General features: G+C 53.1%; 1 protein-coding gene across 1 annotated transcript in view; it reads left to right on the top strand.

Moving 5' to 3' along the window:
• Nucleotides 1–267: 267 nt before the first annotated feature.
• The window catches only part of SLC5A10 (solute carrier family 5 member 10), a 40,241-nt gene continuing 26,248 nt past the window's right edge, over nt 268–14,260 (top strand). Inside the window, exons 1-8 of the mRNA XM_071815268.1 lie at nt 268–397; nt 1,622–2,043; nt 2,680–2,751; nt 3,589–3,693; nt 4,303–4,362; nt 4,751–4,855; nt 9,852–9,957; nt 11,794–11,874. Coding sequence (XP_071671369.1) covers nt 1,933–2,043; nt 2,680–2,751; nt 3,589–3,693; nt 4,303–4,362; nt 4,751–4,855; nt 9,852–9,957; nt 11,794–11,874 — 640 coding nt within the window. The 5' untranslated portion in view covers nt 268–397; nt 1,622–1,932. The remainder of the gene's footprint in view (nt 398–1,621; nt 2,044–2,679; nt 2,752–3,588; nt 3,694–4,302; nt 4,363–4,750; nt 4,856–9,851; nt 9,958–11,793; nt 11,875–14,260) is intronic.

The raw sequence follows: 14,260 nt of genomic DNA, 5'->3' as shown, positions 1-14,260 counted from the left end.
TTTTATGCTAATGTGTTACTTTGGAATAGGAACAGAATTCTGGCTTCTTGGCAGTGAGGAGAATAATGTGCGTTTTGCTTGTTGTTATAGTGAAACCCCTGCAGATGAGGAGCAGAGACCGCTTTTCCCTAATATTGGTACTTATTTCTCTGTCTACTGCTGAGCAGTCTTGTAAAAAGCAAAACAGAACCTTTCCCTGGCCAGTTGCAGGTGCTGTCAGAAAAGTTTGTGCATCAGTTATAATTTGACGATTCCAGCACATGTCCAGTGCTCTGCTTCACTTCAGGGAACGTGGAGGGAGCCAAATCGGGGGCTGGATGTCACGAAACAACAGGGACTTGGGAAGATTCTGGAAGGCAGAGGTTCCAGCTGTAAAATCTGAATCAGCTCATCACAGGTAAATGTTTTTTTTGAGGTTTGTGGCCTGGCCTGGATGTATGGATGAGCTAAAAAACACAGCAGAGCTCATTCAGGTTTGTTTTCCCAGCCATCCTTGGGTCAGTGTGGGTGGAACGGCCTGTTCGCTGCCACCCTCTGAGCTTCAGTCTTGGGGACTTAGCATTTCTTGATCTGTTGTAGAGAAAACTGGTGGAATTAATGAGCATTTAAGGGTTGTGAGCTTATCTTTCATAAGATTATTCTGTTGGATACTTCCATAGCAGTAGGTTATTAAACAGTTCAGTGATGTTAATAGACAGACCGAGCTGACATATTAACACTTCTGTGTCCTTGGAATGTGTTAATGCAGGTTAAATTCCAGCGGAGCAGTGAGGAAGAACTGCAGTTCCTCTCGCAAGTGTGCGGACCTGCTCCTGGGCACGTCAGCGGCTGTTTCAAAGAGAAACACGCTGACCTGTCTCCGTGATGGGCATGCTAGTTGTGGTGTATTTATTATATTAGTGACACCTTGTAATACATGGTTAGAAAATGTGCTGCCACTTGTCAAAGAGCCAGCCAAGCATCCAGAGCAGCAAACTGCAGAATTGCTAAATGCCCCAAAACATTAAATTTAAAGGTTGTTTTCCTGCTGCTTGTTCCGTGTTGACCTTTGGAGGAATTGCTTCAGCTCTTCTGTGAGTGTTTCTGCTGCTCTGTCCTCACTGGGTGCTGAGGCTCCACCTCGGATGTTCACCCAACTCCTGTGTTTGGTCATCGCTTTAGCATGTAGAAAATCCCCAACTTTGCTGAATTTCATGCAGTGCAATTATTGTATTGATTTGGATTCAAGAATTTGGGAATAAGTTGCGGTTGTGAGACTGAGCTGCTGGTGCTTTGGCTTTTCATAGTGGTTAAAAGGGAGCGAAGCATGTGTGGCTTCACTTGGGCATTTTTCCTTCTCCTTCCATTACACCACATAACAGCAGAGCTACCAAAATGCCATGTGCTTTTACCAGAAGCAAAAATCATCAGATCACCAGAAATGCCAGTGATTCTTAGAGGTGTTTCTCTGGGATCCTTCAAATGTAATAAACACTTAAAATCTCTGCTTTACTCAGCAACTTCTACAGTAATTAACTAGGCAGAAGATCGTGCAAATTCTTTCCAGGCTTTGATTCTGCAAGAAAAATAGTTGGGTTTTACAGCTTGTAGAAGACAAAACTCTTGGTTGTTTCTCATCCAGCAATATCTGGAGTTAAGGCACCGCTGCAAGAGGCGCTGGGAGCCCATGCCCTGGGTCTGTGTCCCAGGAATCGTCTAAAACCCCGAGCAGCTTGGACTGGAGCCGCAGCTTCTTCCAAATCAATGCAGAAGAAACCCCCAGAGAAGTGGGTATTAAGGAGCTGCTAGTTTGTGAGACACCAAAATCAGGTGGTGCTGCCTACGGGGAGCTCCTGCCGCCCTGTTGTTTAATGATAAATGCCCTCGACTGCTAACGAGTTACTGATTCGGTGACCGCATGAGGCTGAGGGTGAGGAAGGAGGCAGAGGAAGGATGGAGCGCAATTCCACTGCTGGAGCCTTCGCCCCCGCGCAGCAGTTCAGCATTGCTGACCTTCTTGTTGTGGTGGTTTATTTTTCCTTGAACATTGCGGTGGGAATATGGGTAAGAGGATTTTCTCTTGTTCCCTTTCTGCCTTCTTTTTTGAATAGGTTTATTTTCAGAGCTGACTTTTCTGCCTTTTGAAACCCTCTGTTACTTAGTTTGCATTTGTTATGTATTTTGTGTGTTGTGCTTTATTGGCTGTTCTGTTTTACAAACCCTCCACCCCCAAGCCCCCATGGAAAGACTCCAGTAGCCTGAAAAACAGGTGGAATTAACCCCGGCACAAACCTCTCCCCTGGCCTCGGGTGTAAGCAAATCTTGTCTATTAAAGGGTGTTGAGACAAATGCCTCTAACAGAACCTGCAGTTCCAGACAAAGGATCTCCAAAGTCATTTACTCTGCCTTGCAGAAATCTCCTAGCCAAAGCTGGGCTTTAGTAGCCAACCTGTCTGTGGGATGGAGGTCGGTTGGGCGCATCCTCCCCTTCTCGAGCCTCCTTGTGCTATTCATGGCACCAGGTACTCGGGGTGCTGCCACCCTTTCGTGTAATTAAGCTGGAGTTGCAGAGCTCCCATTAATTATCCAGAGTCTCCTGTCTCCTGGCTTCTTGTCTGGGAGACTCGGTTCCTGGGTTCTCGGTGTCTTGTCTGGGTCTGAAGGTAAAGGGTGCTCCATGCTGATCTTTTCTCCTCCCAGTCTTCATGCAGGGTGAACAGGAACACCGTCAGTGGCTATTTCCTTGCTGGCAGAGACATGGCATGGTGGCCAGTAAGTAGAGACATCTGTCCCTCTTGGGACACCTTGGGCGGCACAGGGACATCCAACACCATTCCCTCTTCTGCGTCCCTGCTTTCCCCCTCCCTGCGCGCCTCCTCCTGCCAGGATCAGTCTTTTCCAAGCTGCGTTTCCCTTTTCGTTGCCCTAAGGGTGCTGGAGCCCACCCGGCTTGTTGGGTCCTGTTGGAGGCTGCTCTGAACTTGAAGGAGAGTTCTTGGAGTCACACATTTGTCACCACCAGCCCCCTGTGGTCCTGGTGGCTCCAACAAGACATGGGTGCCCCAAGTTGCTTTTTTCCCTCCTTTTTGTATCATCTTGACAAGCTGGTCGCAGGTCCTTCCCATGTCTGGCACTGGCTCCTTGCACAGGGCCACCTCTGGGCAGGGCGTGTGGCCACCCTGGCAAATGCAGCAACGTGTGTGGCTTCTCCTCATCCTCCCAAAGACAAGAAAGTCCATCCAAAACCCACCAAGGATGTCCAGATGAGCTGAATGCACCAGAGCACTGGTTGCTGGGTCTCATGGCAACCTGGATTGGAGCCTGTTAAGGGTTTTTCTTGCAAAATACGTACCTCTCCCTCACACACATGGTGTGTCTTCGGCCACACTTTAAAAGCAGAATTGGCAGGGAGGTCTGTGCTCTGCTGCTCCCTTTCAGATGTTATTTTTGCCACCTCTTTTTATTGAGTTATCCCTTCGGGGCTGCGCTGCTGGCTGGGGAAGCACCAAAGCTGGTCCAGCTGGCACGACAGCCGTGCCGAGCCGCGGGGAGCCGGTGGCCAAGCATCCCCCTGCGAGCACCGGCAGCATTTCCTCTGCTCCTCCGCAGATCGGCGCCTCCCTCTTCGCCAGCAGTGAAGGCTCGGGGCTCTTCATCGGGCTGGCCGGGACCGGCGCTGCCGGGGGAATCGCTGTCACCGGCTTCGAGTGGAATGTAAGGAACGTGCTGTGTGATTAAGCAAATTAATTTCTTGAGCTGTGTCGCAGCAGATGGCCCATCTCACGGCAGCTTTGAAAAGGCTTGGGAGGAGTTGTGCAGGGGGTAATTAACACAGCTCTGCTAACTCAGCTTCTCCAGCTTGTGTCTAGTGCACGTAGACTGAGTTTGGAGTCAGCTCAGGTCCATGCACTCAGAAAAAAAGGACATTTCAGCGCAGAGCTTCCCAGTCCAGCCCCTGCATGACCCTGATGGGGACATGGCTGAATGGGTCACCTGTTCCCTGCTTCCCTACACATTGTATCCAAAGTCCTTGGGTTCTGCAGCAAAAATATGGCATTTAGCTTGCTCCGTGCTCAAGGAATTAGTGGGAAACATCTGGTCAGGAGCTGAAGGGCTGAGGCGAATGGGCTCCTACTGGTGGGATGGGGGGGTCTCCACCATGGCCTCATGCCCCAACATGTGTCATCTGAAGTCACTTGGGGCTGTAAATGTGCACTTGAAGGTGAACCTGGGCTGGTCAGGAGCGGTGGATGGTGTCTGGCAGTGCACTCGGTGTCAAGCTGCAGCAGGATTGGGGTTTTTTCTGGCTCTCCCTCCCAACAGGCGACCTACGCTCTCCTGGCGCTGGCCTGGGTGTTCGTGCCGGTCTACATCTCATCTGGGGTACGTCCAGCTGAGTACGGCCCTGGCCAGGTTCCCTGCTCCCCACAGGGCTGTCACCGCTATCCTCAAGACTCCTGAGTCCTGCTCTGGGAATCACAGAATCATTTGGGTTGGAAGAGACCCTCAAGATCATTGAGTTCAACCATTAATCCACCCCTGGCACTGCCTCATGTCCCTGAGAACCTCATGTCTGTCTGTTCAACCCTCCAGGGATGGTGACTCCAGCACTGCCCTGGGCAGCCTGTTCCAATGCCCCACAGCCCTTTGGGGGAGAAATTGTTCCTAATATCCAATTTAAAATGAGTTCAGCTGTCCCTTTGCCTTTCCTGGGACCATCCCCGGCGGGGCCCTGGCCAGGGCCGCTGTCACTCTCGTCTCACTCTGACAGATTGTCACGATGCCCGAGTATCTCCAGCGAAGGTTTGGAGGGGAGAGGATCCGCATGTACCTCTCTGCCTTGTCGCTCCTGCTCTCCATCTTCACCAAAATCTCAGTAAGTAGCTCCTACTCAACTCTGTGACAATTCTGTCACTGATTTCTAGCAAGGAAAATATTTTGGGGCTCAAACTTTGTGTAGCCAAGCCAGGGAAGAGCAGCTGCTGCAGGGATGCTCCAGGAGGGAGCAGGACAGGAGGTGGGAATTGGTGAGGAGATGCCATCAGGGATGTTTTTCCCTATTTTAGCCTCATTTGCAGTTCCCTGTGTGCAACCCCTGCTCCTGCTGCCTGATCAGTAACTCTGGGAAGGGTTTATTTGAGGTAAAACAGCTAAAGAGCCTGTGACACCAGGCCCAGGGCAAACAGGAGAGAGCCGGGCACAGACAGCCCTGGGGGATTGGAGACAGCGAGGCAGAGATCAAGAGCAAACAGCTCAGAAATGGTCTGGAGGAGAAAACCTCCCCAAGGAGCAACCCTGCACCACCATCTGACCTGGCGGCTGCTGGGGCTTCTGCATTTCACGGGCTAAAAGAAATGTGCTTTTGCATGTGCCTGTCTGCAAGAAGAGGCTGTCTGCAGGGCAGAAGGGCCAATGCTGGAGTGTTTCCCCATGGCAAGACACTCGGTGTCTGCCTCTGTGCTCACCAGCTCTGTGCTCTGCAAACACCAGCTTGGCTGGATGCAGCGTCACTCCCTGTGCAGCATTTCTGCCTCATCCCTGGTGGTTTTGCAGCCCCAGGCCCTGGGCTGAGCCGCAGGGGGTTCCCCTGGGTGTCCCCCTGCGGGATGCGGAGGATGGAGTGGCTGCAAACAGCCCTGGCTGTGCACAATTCGGTTTGCAAGTTTGGGCAATGACACTTTGATTATTCCCCAGTTGTCCTAACATCTGGTAAATGGTTGTCGCTTACTCCCCTCTTGTGTACTGCTCAGGAGACATCTCTCCCTGCTCCTGATGAAGCCCCAGGAGGAGCTCGAGGGAGATGCTGGAGCATCAGTGTCTGTGGTGTCGGTCCCCAGGATCTGTGTGAATCCCTACTGGCGTTTGACAGGAAAGGCTGGAAGCTGGGATGAGATTCCTGGTGGGGTAGTTTGTTCTTGCTGCTCTGAACTTAAAGAAAGAAATCACTGGTTGAGGGCTGGTTGTCTTTGAGTTTCTTTCCAGACTATCACAGATGTTCCCTTTTCTCTTATGAAGCGGTGCCCTACCATTCCATGGGGATGTGCTTGGTCCATTTGGATTCCAGTCTCTCTGCAAGCTTTGCCCAGAAGGAAGAGATGGTCCTACAAGTTTATTTTTAGCTTGGGAGACTGTTGTGGTGTCACCCCTTGCTTAACACCAGATGAACTTGCAGACAACCTCTACGCAGTGCCTGCCCCAAGGGGAACCTCTGCGCTTCTCCTGGCCCTTCTCAGCACAACCTCGTGTTTGGTGGACGCTCCCAAGTGCCTCTTCCTGCGCCTTTTCTCAGCCAGGGCTGTAGTTTCTTTGGTCTACTGAGTTTTCTCTGGTCTCTGAGTCACACAGGATGCAACAGAAGAGGAATCAGCCTAATAAGGGGATTATTGTGGCATCTGGCTCCATTCATGGTAAATCTCACAAACAATGGTTGTTTCCAGCAGTGGGCTGGGGTGAATGCAGACACACGAGGCGTTGCCAAACTGGTCCAGTGTCCTGTCCCCAGTGGTGACCGCAGCAGGGAGCGTGGGAGGAGAATGCAAAACCCGGAGCAATTAGGCAGTGCTGTCTCCTGGCGGGGTTCCTTTGGTCCTCTCTGGGGGATGCCTCAAAGTCCAGGGTCAGCTGGGCTTTTCCTACCTCCCCTGCCTGCAGATGTTGAGTTTACGGATGGATCTTCATGTTCTGCAGAGCTGAGACACAGCATCAGCGCTGCTGCCTTGGCTTTTCTTTTGGGGCAGGTCCCTCCTCTCTTGAATTTACCCTTTGGTGGACCCCAACCTTCCGTGGTTCATGGCAGCCCAAGGTCCTGCTGAGAGCTGCCGTGCCTCTGGCCAGGAACACGTGAGGAGTTTCACAGGCATCTTGGCCTTGGCAAAGAGCCCCTGGAGACTTCTGCACCCTGGACAACTCGTTCTACCGATGCTTTGGCTTCACCTATTGTTAAATCCAAGCTGTCTCTAAAGCCAGCTTTCATTGGGAAGGCATTAACCATGTTGGGTAAGAACAAGTTTCCAAGTGAGGTCACCGGTGAAGGCAGGGATCTCACTGGATTATGAGGCTTGACTTCAAAGGCTTCTCCTCGCCTTTTGCAGTTGAAAGGACTTGTTTTGTGAATAGGTCATGCCTGGCTTTAATTAGCTTGTTTTTGTATTTGAGATGTCTTATTAACAACTCAGTCACATGCGCTTTTATTTTTTTCCCACCCTAGCAGAATTACCAGGAAGGGAGGTGGAGATACCTCTGCTTCCTCATAGCAAAGGCTTAGACTCATTTGCAGGCGACTGCAAAAAATGATTAAGCATTGAGAAAGCCAGGAGAAGTGATTATGAAATATCTTGTCCGGGGCTGAGTCTTTGTAGCTGGACTCTGGGGAAGGGTTGCTGGAGAAGCAGGTGGTCATGGGGGAATGTGACTTTCTGGCTGGTGCTGAGATGACAAGTGATAGATCCCTCCAAGGGACAATAGAAGCTTCAGAAGACACCAAGGATGCTTGGTTGGTACTGTGCTAGGGAGGCTCAAGATATTTTTGGGTTCCCACTTTGGGTTGTGTTGGGAGGAGATGGCAGAAGACCCTTGGTTGGGGCTTTTCTGCCTTGTAGCTGAAGCTTGTGCTGCACGAATGGCTTAGGTGTCCTCTTGTAGGGTTGCTTGGTGGTCTCTGTGGTGTCAGGCTGTGGTTGGGTTGCATTGTGGTACAAAGCTGTCAGAGGAGCTGGTGGTAGAGGTTTTGGCATGGCTGCCCATGAGTTGGTTCCTCTTCAGCAGGGCATTCCAGAGCTGAATCGCTTCTGGGTGCCGGTAAGGGCTGTCCCAGAGACATGGCCAAGCCCAAGTGCAGCTGAGGACATGTGGTGCCTCCCTTGGGAATGCCAGACATGACTGTGGTGTAAAACCTGGTCCAGATGTCGTGGAACAGTGCCTGAATTAGGATCCTCAAGATCATGGTGTAAGTGCTCATCTGGTCAGTTTTATTTGTGATTTAACCAATGTCATGCCTAATGGCGTGGGCTCATCTTTCAGGAAATGGGCTTTCACATTGTGCTGAAGCTGGCTGTGTGTTCACCTCCTGGGTTCCATGGCTGATGGAGCCACGTTAGGTGGTGCATGCCTTGTTTTTCCCATTGCGTGATCCTGCGTGGCCCCTCTCCATTATCTGATGGTCCTCAGCTCCTGGGCTTGCTGGAGCAGCGCTGGGAGGAGGAGGAAGGGCAGAGCTGGGGGAGGAGGCACGACATGGGAAATAACACCGATGCTCCATGTTACTAATCCCAGGTGACTGCTCCCGCATGACCGGGCAAGAAAGCCCTGCTGTTTGGGGGAGGGTTTCTGGGAGGCGTGTGAAGAAAGACGTCAAATCGGAGCCGAAGTCTTGGCTGCTGGAAGCCGTCACAGCTGCGGGCGAGGGCGTGGAGTCGGCTCATCTTGCCTCTTCCTGCCCCTTCTGGCCTCGTTTCCTTCTCCAAACAAGGGTTTTTGTGAAGATCTCCCAGCCCAGCACTGGGGATGGCTAGATCTTGGCTGAGGGTGGAGAGTTGATGGTGACATGGTGGTGACACGAGTCCTTTCCTCCCGCAGCATCACTGCTTTTGTTGGAGGAGCTGCCCCAGCTCCCTCTGAGTCTCTACTTGATGTCTTGTTCCCACAAGACTGTGACCAGACCACCCCACGTGCGTCCAGCCCTCTCATGGGTGGGAAACGATGGTCACTTTTGCGGTGTCGGTTATCTCAAGGGAGTTTGGCAGCTGAGCCACAGGCCTGTGCACGCTCCTCTGGGCAGAGGCACGATCCCAATGTCCCTTTGGGATGTGACTCACGCACTAGAGGTGTTGGGGCTGGTGGAGGCAATGGGTTGGACATGGGGTCAGCTTGTCCTGTGTCCAAGCAGAAAACCTAGACCTCTTCCAGGGCCTTTGCAATGGGGACTGCAAAGGTCAGGGGACATGTTGGAGGATACATTTGTGCTGGTCCATGCTGGGGTGCAGGACCCCTGGGATGCTGCTTCTCTCTTGGGGCCAAAAGCAAATTGTGCCACTTGCTTGTGCCTCTGTTTCCCCATCTGTGCAAAACCAGGAGGAGATCTTTTCCCAGAGATGCTCAGCAAAGACCTGGCTTTTTGGGGCAGTGCTCAGGAATGGCGGACCTGGAGGTCTTGTTCTCCATGCTGGGGCTGCCCATGTGTGCTCCTGACCCTGGGGTGGCTGCAGAGGTTGAAGAGCTGCTGCAGCCCCTTGCCCTGTCCCACCAGCACCCACCTGAGCAGCAGCAACGGGCTCAAGCGATGTAGCACAGAGCTGTCCCATCCAGTGCTAAAGCCATTGCAGGTGCCACCAAACAGCTTGAGAAGTTCCTGCACCTGGGGGGAGATGCCCCGCAAGCCCTCAGCAACATTTTTAGGCTCATTGCCTCCCTCCTGACCCATCTGATAACCCAGACTGTTGAGCTGGTCCTTGGCAGCTCCCTTGCCAGCAGTAGGGGTGCTGGGAGAGCGAATCCTGCCAAGCAGAACATGAAATATCAGCTATGACCACCCCCCAGTTCTGGCCCCATGGGGTGCAGGAACAGCATGGGGATGCTGGGCTGGGAGAGGTGGCTTGGGCTGCCTCTGGGAAGCACCCAAGGGTGCTGGTGTCCTGGGGGAGCGCAGCCCCTTGGGTGGTACCAGGTGCCCCATCTCCAGGGCTCTGCAGGAAGCATGGTGAGATGCCACCTGGAGATCAGGGCATGGCCACCAGTTGGGGGAACTGGGAGTACTGGGGCAGCAAGGAGGTAGCGTTGACCGTTTCCCTGCTGTGCTGCCCTTGCACAGCCCTTGAGTGCTGTCTCACCAGGTAGATGTCACTTGTCCCAGCCCTCATCTCTTGTCCTACGCACAGACGGACCTGTACTCAGGGGCCCTCTTCGTGCAAGTCTGCCTGGGCTGGAACCTTTACCTCTCAACTGTCCTCATGCTGGTGGTCACTGGACTCTACACCATCGCAGGTAGGTTGCTCAGCATCTGCTGACCTCAATCTTTCTGCTCTGGTTGAACCACACAACTTACACTCCTGCTTTTATTTTAGTATTATTATTATTTTGCTCCTGGAAGGTCTTTGGGGATTCGTACTAACGGGGTTCGTGCTCCCCGCCCTATCCAGCCAGGATCTGAACATCCTCTGAGTGTCAGCTCAGGCAGTGACTCAGTGCGTGACCTCTCCTTTGTCATTATGGCTTCTCGTTTGTATTGTAATTAATCCTCCTCCACCACCTATTTGAGTGCTTTCTTGTGTGTGTACCTATTTGTAACAGCAATAATCAGGGCTTCTCCTATTACAGGACTATTACTCTGGAAGCTGCAATCTGAGAACACTTTACTCAGCCCGTTTCCCTCCCACTTGTCCTGCCTGCCATGCAACTTGCTGCCCTCCCTCCCCAAAGTTTTCAGGAATAGTCCATGCCCATGTTTCCCTGTTGTAGGACCAGATATTTTGGTCCAGGCTCGGTCCATATGGTTCTTTTGTGATCCAGAGGCGATGAGGAGTTCGGAGCTGGATTTGGAAAATGGGTGTTCCTGGCTTGCAATCCTGATTTTGGGCTGTGAGGCTGTGTATCCCTGCCAGCATTTTGGGTTATTATTTTGGCTGGGACGTTCCTTCCCCCTGGTAGTGCTGGTGGAGACACCAGGCAGTAAATTCTCCCTCTTTATCTCATCCCAGCTGTCAAAATGGGAAACACTTTAAGCATATCCAAAACAAGGTGGATTTTGCAAGACTTTGGTTATAAGCAAATCCCATCTCGGGCTTTTTTTCCTGCCCACAAGGCTCGTTGTGAAGTAAAGTGTGAGCTCAGGCAGAGGGTGTGATCGTTGTGTCATTCCCTTCCTGAGAACATCCTTTGTGTCCCAGGCACGGCTGGGGAGGGCGCAGCCCTGAATTCCTGGGATGTGAATCGCTGACTGGGGTTGAAACTGGTTCAATTTTTGACCCATTTTCTCTAGCTCCGCTACTTTTTAATGCTTTGTGTGTGTGTGTGCTGAGTAATTGTTTTCTGGCCAAGTAAGCAGGTCCTGGGTTTGCAACAGGTCTGGAGGGAGATCTTGGGGTGGAAAGGGAGAAATGCTGCTGGCTGGATGGCCTAGGGGACCCCACTAAGCATCAGGTGCTGGAAAAATAAAAGTGTAGGGTTGGGAGGAGAGCTGAGGGGTGTTTGAAGGGGGAGGACTGGTATGGTGTGAGGGAGAGGTGGGGTGAAGGATGAGATCAATGTCCTGGATCTGGTCTGATGCTGGAGCAGCCAAAGAGCTGGGGCTGGACCTGGGTGGTGTCCCCTCGACTGTGTGGGGACATGGGACTGTGTAGAATCATAGAACAGGTTGGGTTGAAGGGACCTTCCCAGCCTCCCCAGTGCCACCCCTGCCATGAGCAGGGACATCTTCACCAGCTCAGGTTGCTCAGAGCCCCGTCCAGCCTGGCCTGGGATGTCTCCAGCGATGGTTCATCCACCGCCTCTTTGGGCACCCTGGGCCAGGCTCTCACCACCCTCAGAGTAAAACAATTCTTCCATATCTCTCCCCTCCTGCCATCCCTTGGGTCCCCTTCCCTGCCCTGGGAGGGCGGCAGCTCCTGCAGTTGTTGACTGGTCCCCCACCCCATCTGCAGGGACCCCCAAGGGGCTGTTCCCCTTCACGCTCCCGCTGCAGCCCCCATTGCCACAGTGCTGGCAGGACAAGGCCGGTGACAGGCACGTCCCCATGAGCGGGGGCAGCTTTATTGGGACGTCCCGACGGAGCCGAGCCTGAACCCACTGTTGTTCCCAACGCTGTGCCTTGCTCTCACACAGGGGGGCTGGCGGCCGTCATCTACACCGATGCGCTGCAGACGCTTATCATGGTCCTCGGAGCCATCGTGCTTGCGGTGAAAGGTAAGAGCTGGGACAGCACAGATCCCCTTTCCGTGGGGACCTTCTCTGCCCACTCGAGCAGTCTTGGAAATAAATAAAAAAACTCAGTCTGAGCAGTTCAGTGGTCAAGATGCCTATCAGGACAAACAGCTACAGAAAGTTTGTGGTCCCTCTGTGTCTGCCACTGTGCTTCCACGTGCTGTTTCTCCAGGGGAAGATGCCACAAAGCATCCCCCTGGTCCTCCATAAGGGGCTGTCCCCAGCACTGGTGACTTTCTCACAGTCATCGCTGCTCCACGTGTTTATTTCTAGTCCACAAACTCCAAGAGACTGATCGAGCATTTGACAGCAAAGCAGAATTTCCAGCTTTGCTCCGGAAAACTTGCAGCAGCATTGTGTCTTCAGATGGGATCCCACCATGTGGGAATGGCATGGCAGAAGGTGGTGCCAGTACGAGGTACTGGGGGATGCTGAGTGTGGTGCTGTGCCTTCCTCCTGGCTGAGCATGGCTCCTCGCCAGCCCTTCCCCAACCCTCAGCGCTGTTGTGTCTCTGCATTTAGCTCAGAGCACCCTGACGAGGTCGGGAGCTTTCATCAGCCTTGTTCTGCCATCGGGGCTCTTGGCCCCTGGGAGTAGGAGGCAAAAAGTCAGGTCCTGGCTTCAAAGGCAGGTGTTTAACTACAGAGGAGGATTTCCAGAGGCACTCCTGAGGTGATTCCCACCATCTCCTGGAGAAGCCTGCTTAGGCGGGCAGGTAGGAAAGGCTTTGACCCAGCGCTGCCCAGGAGTTCTGCGGAGCAGTCAGCCTGGTCCCACAGAACCAGAGCTTGCTCCTGGGCGAGCCCTGCACGCAGCAAGATATATTTACAAAATACCAAATGAAAGGACAGATGCTTCCTGGAGAAGCGACAATAATACTAATTACCCCAGCAGAAGCAAGGAGCTGTGCTGGGCAGAGGAACGCGCTGTCTGTCCAAGCCACAGCCATTGCATTAGATGAGGTGTGTGGATGCTGCTGGTGGTTGTCTGAAGCTGCAGCTGGCCATGGGGATCTCTGAGGCTTGTGGCTGGCGAGCTTGGCTGGGTGCAGCAAAACACAGAGCCCGAGTAGGAGGGCAGGTAGGCAAAGTCTGGAAAATCCCCTTCGGTGACTGCGAAGCCCAGCTTTTTTATTTTGGCTTTGCCAAGCTGCAGGCGTTGGCACGGTGTGTGCAGGGAGGGCAGGGACTGATCCAGGGCAGCCGAAAGACAAGCAGCTGGTCACCCGATTTTTCCCTTGGGTCCTGGGAGACCTGAGGACACAGAGGTTGGTCCAGAGGGTGGTGTGCTCAAGGGTGCTTGGTGTTTTCCAGCTCTTGTCAAGCTCATCTAATGAAGGAGACTCTCCATATTCTACATTGTTTGTAGCTGCAGACTGTGACAGCTGCAGCAGCGACGTTAACACTCGTCTGCTGAGCTGTGACTGCTCTGGGTCTGCTCTGCCCAGACCATCACCCCCCTGCTGCTGTGGAGGGCCAAAAAAGCTCATTGCTTGGTTCCAAGGCTGCATCTCCCAAGAGAAAGCGGGAGAGTTGTGCAAATCCTGGGTGTGATGCTGGGCAGAGCAGCCTTGAGTCAGACAAGTGGGAGCAGATCGAGGGGTTGCAGACAAATCATTTTGTTTAACAGAGATCTTGGTGGCGGTGCTAGTGGTGGCTCTTCTTGCTCCGGCATTGTGGATAAAACCGACTGTGCCATCCCTAGCTTTGCTTGGCATTCACTGTGGGAATGTTAATCCCATGGGCTGCAGCTCAGCATCTGCAGCCTGAGCTCCCGCTGCCCAGAGGATTTTGCCCCGCTCTTCCATCTCAGCAGGCGTTGGTGTCGTGACTTGCCAGCAAACACCTTTGGGAAGGGAGCAAGCCCGCACCCCTGGGTGCAAATCTCTGCTTTCAGGGCTCACCCTCTGCCTCTGGAAAACCTTTGTTGGTGCCCAACGCCCAGGCAAAGCTTGGGAGTAGCCGGTGCCTGGATAAACCAAGCGCTGGAGGGAGGCCAGAGCTGCTTGCACAAGAGCAAGAGGAGTTTATTATACAAACACTGACTCCCTGTGAAATATGGGGGGCTGACCTGCAAAGGAGGCGTATGGTGGATGATGCCCCTTTGCAAACTCCCCAAAAGCCTCAGGTTGGGGAGATGTCCTGGGATGGGGAGGGGGGTGTGGGTTGGTGATGGGACTGGCAGGGCTGCAGGGAAAGGGCTGTCCTTGGGTGGGAGGGGACAATGAAGCAGGATGGACATCTTGGAAATTGGGATTTGCCCAAGCTGGCATGTGATGCTGATCCTGGTGTCCAGCACCCAATGCCTGAGGGATTTGTTTGGCCTAAAGACAGCAGCTCATGGGTGTGATCCTCAGGAGCACGTTCC

The sequence above is a fragment of the Patagioenas fasciata genome, chromosome 15, assembly GCF_037038585.1.
Source record: "Patagioenas fasciata isolate bPatFas1 chromosome 15, bPatFas1.hap1, whole genome shotgun sequence".
Taxonomy (NCBI): domain Eukaryota; kingdom Metazoa; phylum Chordata; class Aves; order Columbiformes; family Columbidae; genus Patagioenas; species Patagioenas fasciata.
The sequence above is the reverse complement of the archived record's forward strand: the minus strand, read 5'-3'. Positions and strand labels throughout refer to the sequence as shown.